General features: G+C 35.6%; 4 protein-coding genes across 4 annotated transcripts; 1 reads left to right on the plus strand and 3 right to left on the minus strand.

Moving 5' to 3' along the window:
- Window positions 1-1,892: 1,892 nt before the first annotated feature.
- tspan14 (tetraspanin 14) lies at window positions 1,893-9,453 on the minus strand. Its single transcript, XM_039672995.2, has 9 exons — window positions 9,314-9,453; window positions 7,563-7,649; window positions 6,181-6,231; window positions 5,218-5,364; window positions 4,839-5,009; window positions 3,591-3,716; window positions 2,977-3,030; window positions 2,414-2,527; window positions 1,893-2,191 (listed from the first exon to the last, which is right to left on the minus strand). The coding sequence occupies exons 2-9, from the start codon at window positions 7,641-7,643 to the stop codon at window positions 2,123-2,125; spliced, it is 813 nt and encodes a 270-aa protein (XP_039528929.1). The 5' UTR covers window positions 7,644-7,649; window positions 9,314-9,453; the 3' UTR covers window positions 1,893-2,122.
- A 1,743-nt stretch (window positions 9,454-11,196) lies between these two features.
- Window positions 11,197-12,067, minus strand: mxtx1 (mix-type homeobox gene 1). Its single transcript, XM_039673007.2, has one exon. The coding sequence runs from the start codon at window positions 11,980-11,982 to the stop codon at window positions 11,317-11,319; it is 666 nt and encodes a 221-aa protein (XP_039528941.2). The 5' UTR covers window positions 11,983-12,067; the 3' UTR covers window positions 11,197-11,316.
- Window positions 12,068-17,771: 5,704 nt separating this feature from the next.
- elovl6l (ELOVL family member 6, elongation of long chain fatty acids like) lies at window positions 17,772-20,148 on the minus strand. The gene is made up of 4 exons (XM_039672967.2): window positions 19,896-20,148; window positions 19,664-19,795; window positions 18,614-18,765; window positions 17,772-18,421 (listed from the first exon to the last, which is right to left on the minus strand). Exons 1-4 carry the CDS (start codon window positions 19,988-19,990, stop codon window positions 17,994-17,996), a joined length of 807 nt encoding a protein of 268 aa, XP_039528901.1. The 5' UTR covers window positions 19,991-20,148; the 3' UTR covers window positions 17,772-17,993.
- A 1,286-nt stretch (window positions 20,149-21,434) lies between these two features.
- mtg1 (mitochondrial ribosome-associated GTPase 1) lies at window positions 21,435-23,745 on the plus strand. The gene is made up of 11 exons (XM_039673010.2): window positions 21,435-21,686; window positions 21,855-21,919; window positions 21,994-22,098; window positions 22,245-22,331; window positions 22,440-22,496; window positions 22,570-22,660; window positions 22,767-22,828; window positions 22,918-23,014; window positions 23,103-23,184; window positions 23,303-23,415; window positions 23,559-23,745. Exons 1-11 carry the CDS (start codon window positions 21,584-21,586, stop codon window positions 23,660-23,662), a joined length of 966 nt encoding a protein of 321 aa, XP_039528944.1. The 5' UTR covers window positions 21,435-21,583; the 3' UTR covers window positions 23,663-23,745.
- The last annotated feature ends 1 nt before the right edge of the window (window position 23,746 follows it).

The raw sequence follows: 23,746 nt of genomic DNA on the forward strand, positions 1-23,746 counted from the left end.
AACTGAGCCCTCAGGAAGTTTCTGCTTTTAATCGCTCCAGTCATTCTTCCATAATCACAATGCAACAGATACAGCCTCAAATGAATGTTGTTTTTTGAAGTGGAAAAGTAATTACATTTCGATAAAAGTTGTTTTAAATTTTCACTGATTAACTTCACAAAAAGACCAAAATGTCATTTTCAAATATATTAAAATAGAACAGTTTATTTAAATTGTATTATTTCACATTATTGTTTACTGTATTTTTGATCAAACAATGGCAGCCTTGGTGAGCATAAGACAGAATTAATTATATTGTTTTTTTACTGACAAGTTCTCATTTAGTTGTAGAACTGTAAAATGTGTTTTGCAAAAATGGCATGATGCTTCAAAAGAAAGTAGGAACCTGGTTTTACATAATTACATTTAAATAGGATTTGATATAAAATCCAACTTTGAGATTTGCAGCATGACTAAGATGGTATGAACTTCACAATCCAGCAAACCAGGTTCAAGTCAAACAGCAATGAGTCTGACTGATAGCTAACAAACTTTTTATTGAATATAAAAACACTGAAAAGATAATATTTACAAAGACAACACGCATTCAAAAACAAAATGACAAAAAACATCCCTTCATTAAAAAGGAGGCTCTTGCAGTAAAATCAGGGAAACTACTGCATTTTAGTAAATACTCAAATCAAGTACACTACACAGTGTCATAGACAGACACTCAAGAAAAAGGGATGAAATAGTGCGCTCTGAATTGAAAAGATTAACAATTTCTACATTTTTAACGTAAATTCTTTTTTGCATTATTGAGAGTTTCAGACATCATATTATACAAGTATACTATGATAGAACTGTGAAAATATAAGTATAAGTCTTTGGGCTAAGAGTGAAGTTAATGTTATGTTAATGTTTTAGTTTGTGCTATAATGGCAAGTTTTTAATTGAGAACACAAAAAGTAAATATTATTTGACGTGTAATGATTGACACGAATAAAACCTCTATCTAGCTAAGACATGGTATAATACATTGATAAAACCTTCAATGCGAGAGAAAAGGCACAACCTGATTTTTTGTATAAAGTCACCAAGAATAGAAGGAGGTAAGTGTTGGCATCTCAAAGGCAATGTTGACATCAGTATTAGAAACCATAAGGTGATTTGCATCAAACTCCAGTGACTCCTAAAGGTCTGCACAAGTCCAGGCTTGCACATTCAAATGCAAGACAATCAGATGAAATGACCCTTAACGGAGTAGAAATAAACATTTCTAAAATTGGGTAAAAATACAGGATGCATACTGATGCTTAAAACCTGTGTGATGTAGGACACTTCTGTTCTAGACTCGCAGGAATTTCATTTCCACCCGACTGTACTCAATATGTTCTGTTTGCACGCGAGTCAGTCTAGTCAGATCTTGATATATTTCTTCTGCACTCTTTGCAGTTAGTTAAATGTTAACTGTCTGCATAAATATGAATAGTTGAAATCAATGAACTAAGAAAATGGAATGTATTTACTGCAGTTAAAACTGCTTTACAATTGTTCTTTTATTACGCTTCTTACTATGAGGCCAGATAGTATATTTTTTTAATCATCACTAGCATGCTTTTATCTAAGAAAAAATTAACATGCTTCAAAAAGACATTCCAGTTTGTGGTTTTGAACTAGAGCGAGATTTGAGTATGTGTAAGAGGACCATACCGATACGTTTCAATAATTAAAGCTTGGTTGACTAGGCTGCTTCTTCTCATGATTAGAATTACAATTTATGTTAGTTTAAAGGTTATCGTCCCACTCTGTGGCCAGTATATATATCAAGCTTGGTTAATAGTGGTCTCAAAATTACAAATGTTAAAGTTGGTCATATATAAAATAAAATAAAAAACATTGGAGTGGGCTGCTGGAGGTAAACTTGTAGAAGAGAGAAGGCACACGTGTGACAGTTTCCAAATTAACTTAGGCAGCTTCGTATTCAATATGTGGTTTTTAGAAATGCTGAAAAGGTGGTCCAAGTGAATAGTCCCAAGTCCTCTTTTCCACAAATGTTCTTGTCCTCCATGAAAAAAAAAGAATAACTGGAGGTCCACATATTTTTCCATACATTGCCCTGCTCGCTTCCAGTTACATGAGCTCAGTAATAATTAAACTTTACTTTTTCTATGTCTCCAATCAGCGTCCTTGCCAAGAAGATTCCCACCATCTAATAGCAAAGTGACAAGACACAACATTAGATTCAGATTCACTTCAAAAAGACATACTCATTACATGGATGCAGAAGAGGATTTCTTTTCAGGGCCTACAATTTGTATTCAATCTGATGACAGAATCTGAAATTCCAATCATTTGTTTTGTGTGGGTGACATCTAGCTGTAAAACATATTTTCCATGCAGTATAAATTTTTTTTTCAAACACACCCAATACCTGTAACAATGAGATGACTATGAAGACTCCAGCCACAATGTACAGATTACGTGGAAGCCACTCCTCTAAAGCAATCATGCATCCTTTAACATAAATGGTATCGCTCCATTGAGACTGAAAAATAAAACAGTGTGTTGTTTATTCACAAAATAAGTGACAGTAAAATTTATGCAATTCATTAAAAAGCATTTTACATAGCAGCATATGAAACCTGTATGAGGTTTTTGACATATTACAGTACATACCGGTAGTTCAAAAAAAGTGTTTCAAAAATTATGGGAAAAATTTTTTATCAGCTAATAACTCTTAAAAATTATGATTATTAATGTTTTCGTAGCTATGTGGCGCCCGCCAGCGGTACACCATATTTTAGAGTGACTACTCAGCACTTGTTCAGAGTTAAGAATTGATTTGTTTTATTCCACTCAGTGGTTGCTTAGTAATTTGATTATGAATTTGTTTCGCTTGGTGTACCGTCAGCGTTACACTTCAGGTTTATAGGGTAAAAGCAGAACTTTTGTCAACAATGGCAAAGAACAAAATGCTGAACAATATGCACTCACCGCTGTGCCAGTTGATCTAACATCATATCCACACTGCGTGTTCACCACTGTATCCTGTAAAGAAAAGTAACAGGATCATGAAAATGAGGCCTACAATTGCTGTAAAGTCATTTACGATAGAAATAAATAACCATGCACGAAGTAATTTAAACCAAAACCAGACATAGCCTAGTATAGTATTCGGGGTGTGGAGAGATCTTGTGCCACAAGATCTTATGATATCAAAACGCGCCAAGGTGAAAAGCTGTCTTGTAAAATCAACACCTTTTACAGTGCTCAAATTATATTGTTTTGTTTTTTTACGGCATATGATAATTCATACCCATAAAGTAGACCATAATCATTAAATCCAAATGACTTTTTTTCCCCCATAAAATGCGGAATAATGTTTTGAACCATGCAATTACAAAGTACATTCTGCAAAGTTTCTCAGACAAAGATGTCAGGGTTTAGAACGACATGAGGTTAAACTATTCCTTGAAGCATTTCAAGGCCACAACAAGCAAAGGAAGTCCTTTGACTTAAAAGCACAATGCGTTCTTTAAAACAGTATTTTTTTATGATGAACTCTTTATTTTCTGTGGAGGGATGCTGTGAAGGAAAAAGGAACCTACGGCAGGGTCGCCGATGCAGCAGGAAAAGGGCACGCCACATTTCTCTCTGCTGTGCTGACTCTGTGAGCAGTTAAAATACACATTCAGATTCCAGTCATTGGGGTCTTTAGCTCCACAGCAATGATTCTGTAAATAAAACAAAATTATGTTTTTAATAAAACCCTGCACAGGCAAGGTGAGTAAGCAGTCAAAATTGTGCTATCATAATTACCCAAATTACATTAACAATAATTTAAAATGTAAAATATTGAGAAAAAAAAGATATGAATTCAAAACCAGTCCAAGACATATGTGTTCAGTACTAGCTTTAAAACTTCTCTACAAGTCCTTAATATCTATGGCTTTTTCATCCTATTTATGGTTTTAATTTAGCATTGATTTAATTAAAAAAATTGGCGAAAAGACACAGAAGTTTGTTTTTAACAGTCTCACATCTAATAAGTATGTGGTGGTTAGCATGTGGAGTAAACAGAAAGCACTCATTTGCATTTAGGGTTGATTTTAAAGTATTGTTACTGGTATATAAATCACTCAATGGCCTGGGACCACAATGCATTGCAGGTATGAGTGCCTACTGAGTGCCTGGACTTAGATTTTTTCCAATTCTTTTTTATGAACATTGCAGATATGCTCACTAAATATAAACTTAACAGATCACTCAGATCATTAGGACCACCTCAGCTAAATACAAAGGGTTCGCACTAAGCATGATGAGTCCGCTTTTAGCTACTATGCCAGCTGCAGCTGGAACCAGCTTCCAGAAGAGATCAGATGTGCTCCTACAGTAGTCACATTCAAATCCAAACTTGAGGTTTTGTGGGGTGAAGACTGGATTGATTCTATTCTTAGAGCTTCTGAACAAATGGATTTTTGGGGTGTGGAATGACGAGGCAGTGAACTCGAGTCAGTCCTAGAGCTCCTCCTGTCCGATTTTAGGGAAAAATCGGATCTACTGGAGACGTCCAATAGATTTTTTTGGGCGCATCGAAAGAACACTACAGGCATAGTACAATCCACATAGGAAAATCTCACAGAAAAACAAGCAGCTGTGCAAAATATGATACACCTGTGTTTTATAACTATACCATATATCTCTTTTAATTTTAATTTATTTTTATTTTATGATTATTTTAATTCCTTTCTGTGAAGTTCTTTGAATTGCCATAGTGTATGAAATGTGCTATATAAATAAACTTGCCTTGCCTAATGAATGTGAATTGATATATATTTAAAAACTCTCAAACTTACCAGCTTCTGAAGAGAGTCGATCAGATTCTGCAGGTCAATGTCTTCCCTGTAGGCCTTCACATTGGCCAAGAAGAATTCGTTGATCCACTCCCTAACTTGGCCCTGGAACACAAATGCTAACACTGCAGCCGTCAGCTCCAGGAAGAAGATGAAGCCAATGACTCCAGAGAACTGAAAGAAAAAGTCAAGCAAGGTGAAAATTCAAAGAGTCGCTTTTGACAGTATCAATAGTATTTGTGAATTTTTATGTCTGAGAAGAATTTATATTTAACACATCATAAAGTGCCTATCTTATACAGGTCTGGCACTGCAAGACATGCAAAATTAACCAGCTTATGTGATGGCACCTCAGTATCACATCGAAAGAATGAGAACTTACAAATTTAAGGAGGCAGATGTTTTCCCGGAGTGCTCCGACACAACCAGCAAATCCCAAAATGAAAGTGACTGTGCCCACAACAAGCACCCCCCAAACTGGGTCGAAACCATGTAGACGTGTGACTTGCGTCAGATCTGATAAAACACCCTGTGGGCAAATCAAGGAATAAAGCATTTTCACTAGTTGTTTTACCCTGAGCCACTGTGAATGTGTTTTCACAGCCACATAAACTCATTTTTTGAAACTCAAGTTCTAAGAAAAAGTTTTTTTTAAGGGTGTGTTCAAACTTGGCAGATTAGGTTTGATTCAAACAAACTCTGGAGTGATTGCTCTGTGAACGTTGCCATCCGAACCTGAAAAGATGGGTCTCGGTCCAGGGTCTGGGTCTACTTTCAAACAAACTCTGGTATGGTAAGGCTAAAATATGAGTGCAACACGGACCAAAGACATGTAAACTAACCAAAAACAGGACATGATGTAACAAGATGTGACCCTAAAAAGGACAGAATGCTCAACCGTACCTATTTTTTCTCATCATAGTCGCAATGTTGCCCATCACAGTTCGGTACAGACATCAGAACCATGTTTCCTAACATCAGATCTTCCTTTGTGTGTGTAACAGAAAGATTGTTGCCAGTGTGTTGATTCCTTTGCTCATTTTATAAACTCCTCAACAAGTCAGCTCCATCATTTGCCATTTGTATGCACATAAAGCAACGCATTCAGCCAAGCACACACTACATTGTTTTGTGTGTATATCCAAGTTCAGTTGCAAAATAAACGCCATAAAAGCTTATTTTTTTATCATTAGGTTCAGTGTTTAAAAATAACAGAGTGAACACTAAGGAAACCAGGACTAAATGTTTTATTTTATTTTTTGGTCCAGTCCAAAAGATCCAAACTACAAGTGTAAACACACCCTAAAAGAGTAGACAAGAAAGACATTCACAGACAGAGACTCACCTTTTCACTCCAGGCCCAGAAGCCAATTGCAATGAATGCTGTTCCAGCTAGCTGATAAGCAGAAGAGGTTTAGGAAACAATAAGACATGTTGCATCAGACTGGTCAAGTTCAGACAAAAAACCTGCAACGACTAAGTGTGTGGTTATAACATATGACGCATTAATGAGACTAAATGTGACTAAACTCTAGAACACCAAGCAAGACACTTCTACTTCTAAAAAAAGTTTAAAAACACTTCAAATTTTGGGGTCTGTAAGATTTTTATTTTATTTTATTTTATTGTTAAAGAAAGTCTCTTATACTTACAAAGCTGCATTTATTTGATCAAAAATACAGTCTGTACAAAAATACAAAATAGGAATATTGTGAAATATAATAACAGTTTAAAATAACTTTTCTGTTTTATTATGTTTTAAAATGTAATGTATTCATGTGATGACAAAGCTGAATTTGTTTAGCATCATTACTCTAGTCTTCAGTGTCACATGATCCTTCAGAAATCATTCTAATATGCTGATTTGGTGAAAACCATTGTTCCGCTTAACAAATTGTTTTTTTTTTGTTTTTTTTTTACAAATTTAACAAATTTGTTAAAAAAATGTGTTAATTTTTAACAAATTGAGTTTTCTATTTATTCTTGATGAATACAATATTCAAATTAAATTTTTTTAAATATTTTACTCTCACTTTTGATCAAATTAACATGTCCTCTTTAATAAATGCATTGAAATCTTACTGACCTGACTCCAAACTTTTAAACGGTAGAGTATAAAATGTATGAACATGCTAAAGATACAAATTATTTCACTTTATTTAAAAGTATGGACAATAAAGTGTTGATTAATGGACACAAATGGCATGAAATATGCATAACAAAGTGTGCAGTAACAACAAAACTTGTTTCTCAGGAGCCATGTTTAAAACTGAAAACAGGAAAACGGTTTAGAAGCTGTTATCTGGTATGAACTCCTCCCATGCTTCCTTATACAGGACACCACAAACTATTGCAATAGTATGTCAGGGTAAATATGTTTCCTGTTGACGTATATAGAAACCTGACGTCATTAGGCTGACTTTTTCTCTTGATGTATAAAGTTTCAGCTGTGGGTGTTAACATGATGTGATGAAAATGCAGTCAGAAAGTGTGAAACATCTGTGCACACGGTGTCAAACTAAGTGGAACAAATAAACATGAAATTTGGTGGTGGTCTGTAGATTATAGCTGAGCAAGAGTGGCATAAAAGATAGGCAGGGCAGACACAGTACTAGATGTTATCTAATGTCAGAACTGGAAGGGCTGTCCATTAAAACATGATTGGCAGGTGACGGCATGTTTGTGTGCGATTGTGCATGTGGAAAAAAAACATTCTCATTAACTTACCCAAAAGATAATGTTGTAGCTGAACATGAGGTATTTGTAGCAACAGCTGACCTCTGCATTTTCATATCTGTAATAGTGCATCTTCTTCTGTAGAAAAAATGAAAATGACGTTTCAGATTACCACTTGGAAACATCTAAAGAGATCTTTACCATGTATTGTTAACTCAAAACGTACACTAACAGAAGTTGAAATACGTGGTAATGCATAGAAGTGTTAAAACTAATATATATAATATAACATCCTAACAATAACATCCTCGGGATAAATCAATTGCACAAAAGTTTAATTGCAAAATTCATTCGCAGCTTTTTGTAATACAGGGAAGAGTGTGTCATGCATTTCCTGTCAAGACAGAAAGACGAACTGCATTTAAAGAAAGAAAGAAAACTTACCCATTTTTAATGCAAGCAGACCCACCCTTGCTGACTTAACTAAATGTTGTTCAAGATAAAATTAACTTTTCAATTCCAGTCAAATTTAACATATTTTACTTTCTTGTATACCCCAAATTGGGGTTTGTGATAAAAAGCGAATACGTAATTAAGTCAAAACAAGTAAAATTAAAATAAATTATTTAAAAATACAAAAAATAAATAAATAAATATAAAAAGGGGAAGGAAATGATCTGTTTAGCTGCATGTTATATGACCATTAATCGAGAACTTAGAAAACTCAAATGTGTTGTTAGATTGTAAAAATAAATTATTTTTATTAAAAATAAAAATGGCTGGATCAAGCTCATGATTTAAGTCTGCTGACAAAAAAAATGTACATTCACCTATATACATACACATCCAAAAATCTTGATCAAATGATCAAATCTTGCTTCAAAGATTTGTAATCATGTCTGATGCATAACACACACACACACACACAAACTATTAAAAAACAGATGGATAAATATCTCGGGTTAAGCTGTTACGTTATCATAATTATTCCAATTTGGATCAGCAGCAAACAGTTCATTTTAAAACCACTGATGATGTTCTTGTTGAGCGAAAATGTCGTGTACATTTGTGTTTTCTTTTGATTATCACATCAGATATGATCAAAGTATATTTTAGTGCTCCAGAGGCAACTCATAAGGGAATAAATAATTAATCCAATAATCAGAAATCAGCGATTACACACACAAACACCAAGATGGCTCACTATTTCTTCCTCTTACTAGTTAGCCAAGTTGCTAACGTTAGTTGATTAGCAAGCAAAGTTGTCACAGTTCGCACTTTAAAACCAGCTGGCAAGGCAAATCTCGGTCTTCCTCAACAAATAATGTTAGCTACCGTTTAGAAGATTTTGTAAAGTTCATGTAGTGAACACTGTCCGTACAATAATTATATAATATCTTTGTTCGGTTTCGGTAAAAAAACAAGAACAATGCTAAGAGCTAGATACCTCAACATAGCTAACCAACTGTATCACCTCACGTCACGACTTGTCAAACCCAACTATTTGCTCACATTAACCTACTAAATATATAGACAATATAACAAGATATAAAATCTTTACAACGACTGGTTAAAAATACAGCCACAGTTTAATTTATTTTCGTTAATGTTGGGAGAGTGCGTGAGCGCGCTGTGGGTGTAACGAAACGCTCAAGACTTATGTCTGTCCAAAGTAACGTTATTTACAATTTAAATTTACAAAGCAAAGCGGTTTATTGTCGATTTTTACAAAAACAAAAAACGTTACTCAATGTTAAGAAATATAAATAAATAAGCAGTTATAATAATCTTAAAGCGCTCACCTCTTTGTTTATGTCGCACAACGCCTCCGCCTGGTAGAGTTTGAAAACGAAAAAGAAAAGCCAACTCTACAAAGTCAAACACCCACTCCACATAGGCTATGAATCAGGACATTGTGAGTGAGCGTGAGAACGCCCGACTCGAGAAATGATCACTCAAAAACACAACCAAATCTGTTCCACGATTATTTACTAGAGATCCACTTATCTCATTTTATTAGACATGAAACTAGCCTATATTAAAGCGACGTTAAAAAACACGAAAAGTAGCCAACAAATATCTAGTATTTTATTTACATTGTTTAAATGTTTATAATGATTATAACACAAACACACAGAATATTTTCTAGTGTTTTATTTTTATCATGTATTATTTATTTACATTTTATATTATTTATACAGTTTATATTAACTAAATTGATTAAGGTTCAGGCTAATTCTGCCACATCCGCTACAGTGCTATGAATTGTGTAAACAGGAAGAGACATTATTGCTTTGGTAGTGCTCTCATATACCTAGCTATATCACACAAAGTCACTCTCTCTCTCTCTCTCTCTCTCTCTCTCTCTCTCTCTCTCTCTCTCTCTCACACACACACACACACACACACACACACACACACACACACACACACACACACACACACACACACACACACACACACACACCTACCTTTTATCTATTTTCATATAAAACACAACTCTTTGCTATAATAAATGATAATTTGACAGCAGTATGAGTCATATACTCTATACAGTTTCATCCAAGAGGGACAGACCAGCTTCCTCTTACAGTGTTGTTTGAAAGAAAATGTTGAGGAAAAAATACCAAACATCCCCAAAAAACACACAGTGGAATAGAAAACAGACCAGTACAACTTTTGGAAAATACTTCTACTGCCCAAAATGTCCACATGGCCACCAGCCAGTTGCACTGTGACTTATTTTGGCAGGAATGCTTATAAAGAAGGCAGTGGAGTCATGAAACCCTATGGGAAGAGAACATGTTGTTGGCAGGCACACTAGATGGAAAAAGAGCGTGGAGACATCTCTAACAGATAAAGGAGACATATTTCAGTTACCACCTTTTCATCATACTCCTGCAATCCAGATGTGAAACCATGGAGATTACCTTCACCTTGTCAATTGAAATTGTTATTGGGTCATGTTGTATTGTGTAGTTCCAGAGTTTTCTCATTTATAGATTAACAATCCAAAAGTACAATATATAGGCCTATTTCATGAAAGTCTCTCTACTAGAGGGCTAAAAACCCATTAGTTCTTAATTCCACCCTTCTTCAAAACAATTGCTCTTGTTGATCAAAGGAGATGCAAGCAGAAGGCCCTCCAGTTCATGCAAATCACTTATCTCCTCTTCCTGTTTCATCACTGTTTCTAAAAACACCCCACACCACACTCACAAAAAAGTAAACTATTTACAATGTAAAAGCAGGTAGATTACACAAGAAACATTTAAAAACTCTTGTACCAACCCCAGACTTTTGAATGGTTAAGAGTACTTTTTGATTCAGATCTTATGGATGACAGAAACACTTATGCATATTTGACGAATATCATGGTTTTTGTTGTTGTTGTTTTTTTTGTTTTTTTTTTGTTTTTTTGGGGGGGGGGGGACATTTGGCATTGAGGTTATCCATGTATTAAAGAATAAGTACAAAAAGCTAGCAATATACAGAACAATTGTATAAAATCTGATATTTGAGGGAGCATTAGTGGGAAGCATCTTTATTTAAATACAAGTGCAGCAATTAAATGAAGTCAATAAAAAATGTCTGTACACATAGCTGCATCATTACACTTTTACAGAGACTATTAAATAAATATCAAAAATGAAGATAAAGAAAGTTAAAGCCCGTTTAATTAGTCTGAAAACATCTGAAATCTCTCATTGTTACTTTCAGATCAGATAAATAATAAATTATTGTTTAAGTATATCCTCATAGTCAATAAATACATTGAATAAATAGTCATTGCACACAGCAAAATTCAGCCATACATATGGTTGTCCTCAGATGACGAGTGGCTGTTTATTCCTTCTCCCTGCCACCAGTCTCCTTGCAGTTCTCCCAGGATCTCATGCAGCGACAGGGCCGGCAGCTCGGGCAGAGGCCCGTGGTGAATCCCACTTTCCTGTTGGCTCTCCATGCTTTGAACTTCTGAGTTGTCTACACAAAAAGAGCTGGAAGCTGGAGGAGTGCCCTCCCAGCAACCCGAGTCTGGGGTAACAGGGGTCAGTGGCTGAAGGCTGTTGTGTTTTTCAGATGGACAGTAAAAAAAGCTCTGGATGGAGCTTGTTTTGCAGGCATAGGCATCAAGATGATATGGACTCCACATGGAACTCATAGGGGATCTCCTGTCATACCTCGCAGCCCAGTTAGGGGGCATCTGATGCTCTGTGCTTAGAAGAGGAGGGCTGCAGTGAGTGTTCATGGCTCTGGCCTGATGGTGTCCGTATGAAGGGGTGCAGTAGCCGGAATCATCACCGATAGACATGGAAGATGGAGTGTCACATCCATAGTGGCCATCCCTTTCCATCTCTTCCTTAATATGATCTGGGTGCACAGTTGGTGAAGTGCATAAAGGCCCAGTGACCGCGCCAGACTTGCCACCCTCCCTGTTAGAAGAGTGAATCTGCACCGGTGAATTCTGCATGGCACTGTAGGCTGGCAATGGTGAGTCAGATTGCCACAACGGTTTCTTTCCACCCTTGCATTTCAACGTGCGAGCCCTCCTATTCTGGAACCAAACCTATTGCAAGTGGAAACATCAAGAGGGTCAGTGTCATAAGAATACAGTTCATAGATTAGACTCAACCATCTAGTGCATACAGATAAGAACTTCCCTGTCAAAAGATTCAGGTTAATCATTATGAGATGACATCCAGCCATGGTAGCATAAAGTCAGGACGGTTATCTATGCCTGGTATGTCTATTGTTTACATGCCGTATGGTCTTTAAACTAAACAGCAGATAAACACAAAGACGCTTACGTCATGTCAGATATTGATAGTGGTATCAAAGAAAGCAAACAGTATGTTTCACATAAGGCCTTATTAGCATATCACTTCACCTGTTTTATGCGTAGCTGGTGAATTTTTTTAAGAGATACAGAGAAAGAGAAGAAGAAGGGGTTGTTTCCTTATTTGCATAGTTAAAGAAATAGTTCACCCAAAAAATTACTCACTCTCGTGTTGTTCAAACCTGATTTTCTTTCTTCTCGATGTGCAATTTTGAAGGAAAAAAAGCCTTGGTTTTCTGTCTATAGAATGAAAGTCAATGGGGCCAAAAGTTGTTTTAGACCCTGCTGACTTTAATTATATAGATCAGTTCCACAGCGGAATAAAAGTCATCAAGATCTTTTTTTTCAATGTACATATCTGAAATGCACTTTCTGTAAAGCTGCAGAATTTCCTTTTGGGGGGGGGGGGGGGGGTGACCAACCCCTTTAAATTTCATTGAATTCAGTGTGCAATTGTAAATAACGTGCCATAAGACATCGTGACCCACTTGTATGCGAGATTCTGGTAGTCCAGTCGTTTGGGAGAGACTTTCTCTGAGGCTGATTCCTGGGTAAGGATCTGTCTCAAATGTGGCACGCAGAAGCTCAACGTGTTCCTTTGAGAAACTCGTCCTTTTCCTGCGACTTGCACTTCTTGATGCAGTACCGCTTCCAGATATTTTACCAGATGCATCTAAAAAAATAAGATCAAAATTAGTGCAAAGCCAATCATAGTGTTATAATGATTGTCATAGTTTTAAAAAAATACAAGCAAACAATATCAATGCAATTAATGAATTCTTCTCCACAATAAGCAGAAGAACAGTAACAGTATGTGACTTTTGGTTTGAGATGGAGAAGATTGGCTTTTCTTATTACATCATGTTATTGTCTATCCATAAAAAAATCACCGGCATTTAGTAGTGCTTACCAATACTGTTGTCCTTCCACATGTTGATTCACCACTGGTTGAATTCTGAATGCTGAAGGGGCTGGAGAAGTATAAAGGTCTGTCTTGTTTAATACTCCTCTGGGATTTGATTTCTGACCCCGACAGCACTGTTTTATACCTGTACCTATCCCATGACCCCCCTTTCAACCACACCTCCCCCATTAGAAGTGCTTATTATGGGTGAATTTGGAATAAGATGAGGGACAAAGCCAGCCCAAGCAAGTACTTACATGATTAAAAATTATATTTTGTTTCTTTAAATTGGATTTTATGATATTTCAAAGTTTGTTTTTTTGATATCTTTAAAAAACCAAATACATGAAGAGCATTAATCGCTTTTATACAGTATGTTTATATACTTTCAGATCTTTGAACACATTATATACAAATATATCTTTATTTATCTATGTATATGTGTTTATTTTATTATTTGGTTGGTATTTCTATGTTAAATATATTACATATATTATATATATATATATATATATATATATATATATATATATATATTCCTAATATGTAAATTATAATGAATTATAAAGTTTGGATATTCTCTTAATGAACATATACAAATCATTAAATAAATAAAAATACCACAAACAGCAGAAAGTAATTTGATTTATTTTTACATTTTAGATTATCTATTTTTACATTTTATATTATATTCCTGTATACAAAGGCTGTACCAAATAATATATTTATATTCTTAATATAGGCTATATAGTTGTAATAAAAAAAAAATACAAAAAAAAATTTTGAGACCAAAAAATTTTTGTTTAGCTTTTACAGTTTGTATGCTCTAAAAATGATCTGTAAGTCATTCAACAATATGATTTTAAACAGCTTTTAAAAAATGAGAATGCAATACAATGTTAATATGTCTGTTTCAAAACTATTTTTATATTGTATTCCCATTTACAAAGGTTAAAAATAAACAGACTGTATATGTTAATACAGAAGGCTAGTTGCACATTAATCAAATATAATTACACTTATTGGAAAAGTGTGTAAATAGATGTTTTCTTTTGCTGTCATTCAAGCACTGTAATCAATAAAACAATAGACTCAAGAAAATATTAACTAACAAAGACGTTAACAACGTGCTTAACATAAGTTTAAGCAAAAGGCTGTGAATGGATATCTCTTTGTGTCATCAGATCTCTTTTCAAAAGAAACATGTTTTGGAAGCCAAGGAAAACAAGGAGGGTGATTTGTGAAATGATTAATAGGAGAGTTTACATGTGTGAGGATTGTCACTCCCTCTCTCTGCTCCAGAAGATCCAGAGGCGATAACGGTCATTTCAAAGTCAAGGTTCTTGACAAGCTTGTCAATGCAGATGAGCTGTTTAGAAGTATAAGCCAGACTAAAGCAAACTGAACACATGGACCTATCAGCCCAAGACATAGAATGGATAGGTAATGGATGGATAGAACGGATCAATAAATAATGCCCATATCTGACAAGATATATATTTCCATTCAAACAAATTCCAATAAATTATAGCACTTTGTTAGCTACCATAAATTAACTGCTGTTTGGACTGATTTTTATGAAGTCCAGGTTCATCTTGTCATCTCATCTTAGTGCTTTTGTAATGGTTGGTTATTAAATAAAATAACTATGTAAAGCATAGAACTTCAAAGTTTTTATTAAGTAGTTTGGCAAGCATGCTTATAGGCTATAAAGTTTGTTTTTTTCTTACAAAATGTAGAGCGTGACATCCCCCCATTCATCAAACATGCCTACAAGGCTGATACTGCATTCTGCTGCAGTTTAAATCCAATCAGTTTGTTATTTTAAGATAAATGTGCAAATTGCAGATAGTTTTCATTTATTTGTTTTGTATAAAATTACCTTGCAACATTGTAAGCAAATATAGAGAGTAACTTTCTTTTCCCATCGTTTCTGTACTGCTTTCTTTTTTCCATATTTTAAGTTTTACCTTTTTGTCTTTAAAACTCCTATCTAGCTGTTCTATCAACATAATCAGTATTGAGATTTAACAGCTTTAAGATTATGGCACAATTTCCCCCTGATACACAACTCTAAAATCATCAGATGCATACAAACATGTTCAATGCAATAGTTGTTGATTTTAGGGAATAAAATAATTGTATACCTTTTTACCTGTACAGTGAGTTAAATTAAGGTATTTTTATAGTTCTGATCTAACCAAATTAACTACTGAGATGTAATGAACATGTACATACAGGCAACTGAGTGCTGCAGGGATGATGAAACAAGTCAGCATATTAGCGCCTCTGGTCTGGTTAGGTTTTATGTTCAAAGCATGAAATACTGTATGTGGTTACATAAGCTCAAGATATTTTCACATTTAATTCTACAACAAAGTCGACTCTCAGGGTTTTTTACTTGACAAATGTGTAGGTGTCTTAAATTTCATAAGTAAACGCAACAAAAATTGTTGTCCATGTTCATGTTGCCATGTTGGGGAAAGTAAGCACTATAGGGAATAACCAGGCACTGAAGTAGGCTATCTTAGCATCACACCACTGCTGTACCCTTGAGCGAGTCACTTAACCTCTGGTTCCAGCAGGGCGATGAGAAGCGTCACCTAAATGGAAAGTTACGGACTATTCATGAAAAATGTTGGGGTCAATGTACGGCTGCTTAGTTCCTAACCACATTTTTGCCTGCAAGTGGAGAAGAGCACCCAGAATATTCCAAAAGTGTTTTTGCCATTACAGTTATTACATATTAAAACCTGTGAGATAAAGAAATCAGGTTTCTAAAGAGAAACTAGATTATAAATTAGAATGCAAATTTAGTGCCACTGAATATTCTCAAAGGCTTATTCCCAAAGGCAATATTAAAAAAAAAAAAAAAAAGACCATAGGCAGAAACCTCTTCATGGTCATTTCAGTGGAAAACCAACTTCCCCCACAACTATAAATGTGACCACGTGTGATATACATGATACATAAACGGTGCATTAAATGGCCCAAGTAACAAACACCATTATAGGACAGCTAAAGTTTAACCACACTGTCAGAGATAGAAATATGTAAAACTTCCCGTTTACAACAAAAGTATGTGTATGAATGCATAAAATATTCCTATAGCTCAGAGAACCTGTCAGCTGACACCATTTGTCTGAAAAGTTGAACAGAACATGAGACAATAATACAGAAACAACTTTAATGACAACAAACAATCAAAATTACTTCACATTGGCTTGGAACTTGTACAGACAATCAGGTAGGAAAGAAATATTTACATTTGGCACATCACATTCACTCCTTTATTAAAATATAGGAGTTGTAAACACGTTTGTTGTAAATGTTTTGTAAAGTAAACTAGTGCCACTATACATTCAACTTCATACAATAAGTTCCACAATCTTCTCTCTAACATGAAGACAGTCATAAAATTTTATTTAAAACGAACCAAAAAAAAAGTCCTTTAAGTGGAAATTTGCAAATATAGAAACATTCAGTCTTAAAATAAAGTGATTCTAGAAGGAGCTGACAGGGGGAAACAGTGTACAGACAGACAGACAGAAAAAAAAAAAACGCATCTCGGACGGTAGCAGCAACATTTCAGATTATAAATTAGAACGCACGTTTAGTCCCACTGAATATTCTCAAAGGCTTGTTCTCTACCAATACATGATGCATTATTTTAAAAACGACCATAGGCAGAAACCTCATCGTGGTCATTTCAGTGGAAAACCAAATTCCCCCACAACCATAAACTGAACTCTCCCAAATGTGACCACGTGTGATATACATGATGCATATGTAAACTGTGCATTTTACTAAAGACTCAAGCAACAAACACCATTGTAAAGACAACTAAAGTTGAACCACTCTGTCAGACACCAATTCAATGCTCACAGACAGAAAACCAGAAAGGAACCATTTCATACTGACTCTGCATGTGTTATTCAAAGGTTAATGAGTCTAGATCAATCATTCCTCCGCTAGCACTACATACCGTAACTTCAGTTCATCAGTGCTGCAATGAACTAATGACAGAAACACGCACAGAATGAGAGAGAAAACATGGGCGTCGTCCTTCAGGAGAATTCCAGCCTTAAAAATGCCCATTTTAAACTTCTACGAACCGGTCCAACCAGTCAGCACGGATAATTCAAGTTTCTGTAACATCATGAGGAAACAAAACTATCATGCAGTAATACCTACACACCCGAAAGGACCTACAGAAAATTTAATGGTGTGGCCATTTAAAATAGGACTTTGTTCTATGGACATATGTACATTTAACCATGACTCTTTTGACAAATTCTTCACTCGTTCTCAAACTACAAACAGATTTTGGATCTCAGCACACACTACAACGTACACCTCTGTCTCAGCTGGGGTTCAGGGTTACTAAACATGGACTTTTGAAGATTAAAAATGGTGACCTGTCCTGCAGTCTTACAAAGCAGTCATTTGACACAGAAAATTCAAAATCACCCTCCAAAAAAAAATGTTTGAAAGTTCTTCAAAATCATTAAAGTTCTCAACAACATAGAGAGCCATTTTTGATTAATACCAGAATAGATTGAACAAACACAGCCCTGAAACAGCTTGAGGCAAAGCCAGATTATAATAACTGTTGGCATCATTGTTCACCTTGCTTTAAAAAAAAAAATTTAAATAAATAATATAACAATAATATACATTTTTTTTTAATCAAGGAAAACTATCAAAAATAAAACCTGTATGTAAACTTCAGTCCTGCATATCACTCAATTTTGATCCCCGTGGGTTTTGAACCCTTCATGTAAGACTGATAAAAGAAAGAAGAGAAGAGGAACAGATAGCTGAGATACATGAGTGAAGCCCACACTATGTTATCCACATAAGAGGGACAATCACCATCCTGCATCCACCGGTACACTAGTGCACTTACTGCCAGCCCCATGGCCATCTGGGCAATCTGGGTGCAAGTGATGATGATGGCACAGGGTTTCGGCACACGGAGTCCTGCAGCCCGAGCAGTGTAGTAGCTGTACATGAGCGCATGCACGGTGTAATTCATGGTCATAAACCAGCCACCACCGGCAACCTGATCTTTGTAGGAATACCAGGAGTACACCAGCACGGTAATGTGATGATACCAGTGCAGGAAGATCAGCCGCTGCTTACGCAGGACGATGAATATGGTGTCCCCTGAAAAGATTACAAGTGCAAAAATAAGCAATTAAAGAGAAATCAAAAAAAAAAATGTGTTGTCCATACAACGCAAGTTAATGGGGTCCAATGTTGTTTAGGACTTTCATTACATATGCAAAACAAGAGAAAATGACAGCAAAAGGATATTTTTGATGAATTATTCCATTAAAAATAAAATAAAAACCTCACCTAGCTCTGGGGCTTTGCTCAGCACAAAAGCACAAGCCCAGAACTTGCTAATCGGCCCATTGTAGAAGCTCTGGTCACAAACAGACTGTTTAAAACCACTGGTGCTGAGAATGTACAACATGAAGCAACCAGTTCTCACCGCTCCAATGATACTGAAAAAAAAAAAAAAACGAAACAAAACTTGTATGTGAATATTGTCTGCCATGGCTGGGAAACCATGGTTTCCAAGACAAACAATTCAGGCCTCTTAACATTAGGGGTGGGGGAGAACCCTCCACCCCTCCAGGAACATTCCTAGCAGGCAGTTTCTGTGTTAAACTGCAATCAATATCAAAAGATTCACTAAGTGGTGAAAGTCCAGTTGCTAAGGGAGATCTAAAGACCATGTGACCAGGGGTCACTGATGCCATCCAATTACAATATTCCATTGTTCTTTTCACAAGCACACAATTACTTTGTGCTTGCTGTCATTTCGGTCATCTTTTGAGATGGGTCCAAGACAACTTGTCCCCACCCAAGTGAAACCAAATCCAACGGTGAACAGCACTAAAGATTTAAAAGCCACACAAAGTGGTAAATCACACAAACATGTCACTCGAATGCATTTTGGCATGCTCAAATTTCAAGCAACAAATTTGCGGGCAACAATTAGTAACCTAATGTCGAAGAGTGAAAGTAAAAAAAAAGGCCAAAAGTTCAGGGTATTTGATTGATACTATAAAGGAAGTCAATGGTGGTGCTCCACAACTGTTCGGTTATAAACATTAAAAAAATAATCTTCCTTTTGTGTTTAGCTAAAGAAGAAATTTTGGAACAACTTGAGGATCAGTAGGCTAAATTACCATTTATTTTGGGTTAAACTATCTAATTCTCTTTACATAAACGTGTAACTTGCTGTTCCTCAAACATGTAGGCTAATAAAATAAAACATTGTACCCTGAAGTGAGCAACATATATCAAAACCTCTTTTTAAGAAGGTAATGTGTAAAATAACTTGGTTATTTAGATATTCACAACCCGCTATAAACTAAACACTTGATTTTAACTTACCTAAAGATGGCCAAACTGAGGGACCACAGCATTAACACTCTTCGCAGATCAAGTCTCCGTCTTTCCTTCATGAAGTGCTGCCCACCAAACACAACCACTACATACACAGCACCAAACAAAAACGACTTTTTCCTGCATGAAAGGGACAACATAGAACACCAGAAAACTTGTTTATACTGAACCTCCAAGTGTATTCAGATGAAATTCTTATTCAGTCAAAGACAGTTCTTACCAGTTGTCCTGCATCCATTCAATAGCAAACCTCTCATCAAAGTGCCGCTCGAAATCATACTCGGTGAGAGGCAGCCCAAATTCAGTCGCATTCATTTTGAGTCACTTCCAAAAAATTACGATATAAAAGTGAGGGCAATTTGGTGAAAAAATAACAAATTGTGTTACTGTCAGCTCGGCAGGGCGCCCACCAGTTAACTATAAGCAGCCTCAGACACACACACCTGTGCACACACCTGTACAAATCAGGGTGGAGTTTATAGTGGAGTTTAGGGAGTGACTCTCGGGCAAAAGGCTGGTTTTGTATTTCCTTAATCCAGTTTCTGCGATGCAGCCAAAGAACACTTTATTAAATAAAACGAATAGTTGTTTCTATATCCATAACATACACAGAGGGAGAAAGAAGCTGAATGGGAGTGTTTAAATAAGCCATGTAATCGGAGCTGTGAAAAGACAATTAGGGAATTCTAAGACTGCAAATAATAGCGACAACATTATCGCCAAAATGTTCTCAGTAGGCTAGTGTTGCATTTCTTAAATTCACAATACATTTCTTATTTATATTTCTGTCATTTGTATCTTTTATTTCATGAAAAATAGCCTATTATATTTATAAAAACAAAAAAATAGCATACTGTGATAAACCAATAAGAACAGAGCATTTCTGATAAAAGTGATTGACGTAAAATACAATTAGCCTATCAAATAATTTTTAATTGATATGCTATTCATTTAGCTTATGTATTTAATTTGTTAATGTATGTCATTAAGGATCTTTTTAAACAAACAACCAAATATTTTAATAGGCCTATAACAACTGTTAACATATTTTGAATAGGCCTATAACAACTGTTAATTTTTTTTTTTTTCTAGTTTATTGTTTCTTATTGTAGGATAGCCTAATTGTAAGAGGGTCATTAATAAGTGAATCAAAAGGCAAAATTGGTCAAAATGTATATTTTATTATTTTTTCCCAAAACGTTTGGGTTGCTTTTGAAATTCTTTGAATTGCAATTCAACTTGAATTCCTGCCGTTCCGCGAGTGTGTAAAATTCCATTCTAGTGAACTGACTGAACTGGCAACACGTGACGTAGAAGAGCGTTCTGTTTACGTAATCAACTATAAATGTTGACACGTGATGGCGCTATTTCACGAAAATTATCCAATGCTTCAATGATGCAACCTGTCTATGGATGCAATGCAATCAGAGATAATTTCGGCTGTGCAGTCATTGTTCTACTGAAATCAGTAGAAATAAGATACCAAAAATAAAGTGTAATTAGAATTACATTTACATTACAAGACTTGTTAAAAATATGCGTTATTGACCCTTTTATTAAAGGGAAGAATCAGCGGTTCAAATTTATTTTGGCCCATATTTCATTCATAGTCCCACTCTCATATATTTTAAACTCAAGCGTAAAAATAGTGAAAACTTTAATAACGAGAATGAATTCATTTAGAGTTTCACAAAGAAACAGTCATGCGCTCTGTAGTTCCCCTGCCAATCCTGTAGGGGGCGATGATTGAGTTTCTTTCTGTACATTCACTCGGAGCACAGAAGAAGAATGGTATCTGTTGGAGGGTGATGTTTACTCATGTGTTTACTACAGTGTTTTAAATTTAGAAGCCTTTAGTTTTACGATTTTTTTTCACAGCGGTCTTAGTCTTGCGACAAACCGGCCACGATGAGAATTTATCATTGTTTACTCAATGCTACCAAGTTTAGGAGAGTATTTGACTTTGGTGAGCGAGATGTGGCGCATTGGTTCCCTGGACATATGGCAAAAGGTGCGTGCCACATACAAGAAATCACTCAATCTGGCTTATCTTTCTAATTTGTTGCTATACAGTTCTTTAAGACATGGGCCAAAAGTTAACATCTAGAACAAGGGCGTTTCATAATTGTCATGTCATTCCTTCAGCATTATGCTAAACGTTGTGACTTTTTCTTTTTAGGACTCAAGCAGATGAGAGCCAGTCTAAGGAAGGTTGACTGCATTATAGAGATCCATGATGCTAGAATATCCTTTTTAGATTATGATAATGTACATTTTGAATGATTAAACCTTACTTAAACCCTCTTTAACTGGCCAACATACCCTTTTCTGGAAGAAATCCTTCATTTCAAGAAAGCCTTGATGTCCGGCCACATTTACTTGTACTGAACAAGATGGATTTGGCAGACATATCCCTAAAGCAGGTGTCATAATCTTATACATGTCATTATTGCTTTGAAATTTAAACTGCCTTAATAAATTTAAGTAGACTTAACAGAACTGCCAAGAACAAAAAGTACTTAGATAATGTGCTGATCAGATATAACAATTTTTTTTTAAATTCCACCAGTGCATTATGAAGCGGCTTGAGAGAGAAGGTGTGAGGAATGTTTTATTCACAGACTGCTTAAGACAGCGAGATGAAAACCTAAAAAAGGTGATAGGTTTTACTCTTTACATCAGAAATTTCTAAATTAAAGCTCGTCTGGAGAACCTGACACCTTATAAGTGTAAACATTCTGTCTTTTACTGTCTGACATTCCAGATCATTCCTCTCGTGACACAGTTGATAGAAAGTGGGTCACGTTTTCACAGAGAAGAGGTGGGTTTCAATTATTTCAGTGGCGTACATTTTTCTGTAAAGTTTTCTGACTTTGTTATTCATCTATGTGTAGGACAGAAGTTACTGTCTGATGGTCATTGGTGTGCCAAATGTGGGGAAATCATCACTGATTAATGCTGTAAGAAGAACATATTTGAAAAAAGGTATTTAGTTTATGTTTTATAAATTCTGTTTGGTGTAAGAAATTCCAGTTTAGCAATCTTAAAGTAAGCATGAAACTGAAGTTTGTTTGACTTTTCTTGCTTTCAGGGAAAGCTTCAAAGGTTGGAGGTGAACCAGGAATTACAAAAGCTGTCCTGACCAAAATTCAGGTTTTTAATTATAATTAATAGGCAGATAATGGATTCAATTGGGTTGATTTGTTCTCCCGTAGCAATAAATTCAAAAAATTTTTTACTAGGTCTGTGACCGACCCATAATTCATTTACTGGACACCCCAGGAGTCCTGCCACCTAAAATAGAGAACATAGAGACTGGAATGAAACTTGCTTTATGTGGTAAGTCAGTCCACAAATTTCAGAAACAAAGATGCCTATCTAAAGATGCCACAATTGTAAGGTAAAGAATGCATTTCTTTTCAAACAGGTACCATTTTGGACCATTTAGTTGGTGAGGATATCATTGCAGATTATCTGCTTTTTTCACTGAACAGACTGGAAAGATTTAGGTAGGTTTTGCATTTATACTCAGCGAGTTTTGAGAAAATCTTCAATTTTACAGCGGTAAACAATCATCTATTGTATATTTTATAAAGCAGCATGTATAAGTAATCATTTCTTCTTTAGTTATGTTGAGAGGTACAATCTGGAAGAGCCTTGCGATGATATTCAGCACGTGCTGAAGTGTATAGCAGTAAAGCTCGGCAAGACAAAGCGTGTGAAGGCCATAACTGGAGTTGGTGAGGCCATTCAGTTTTTTAATTTGAGTGAAATCACACAATAAATCAACCTCACTCACACTCCTTTAATTATTGAAGTATTCCGTTGTTCATGAAACATAACTTATGGGATGTATTTAACCAATAACACATCAACTCTTTAGGCAACATCACTGTCCAAATGCCAGACTACAGTGCAGCAGCCTACGATTTCATCAGGGCATTCCGGAAAGGAGAACTTGGAAAGGTGATGCTTGACTGTGCTTGACTTTACGTTCAAGACTGGACACTGAGCACACAAGTGAACCACTTATTACTTTTAATGTTTTAATTAAAAGGTGGTGCAATGAGT

The sequence above is a fragment of the Pimephales promelas genome, chromosome 11 (assembly GCF_988280905.1).
Source record: "Pimephales promelas chromosome 11, fPimPro1.hap1.1, whole genome shotgun sequence".
Classification (NCBI taxonomy): Eukaryota; Metazoa; Chordata; class Actinopteri; order Cypriniformes; family Leuciscidae; genus Pimephales; species Pimephales promelas.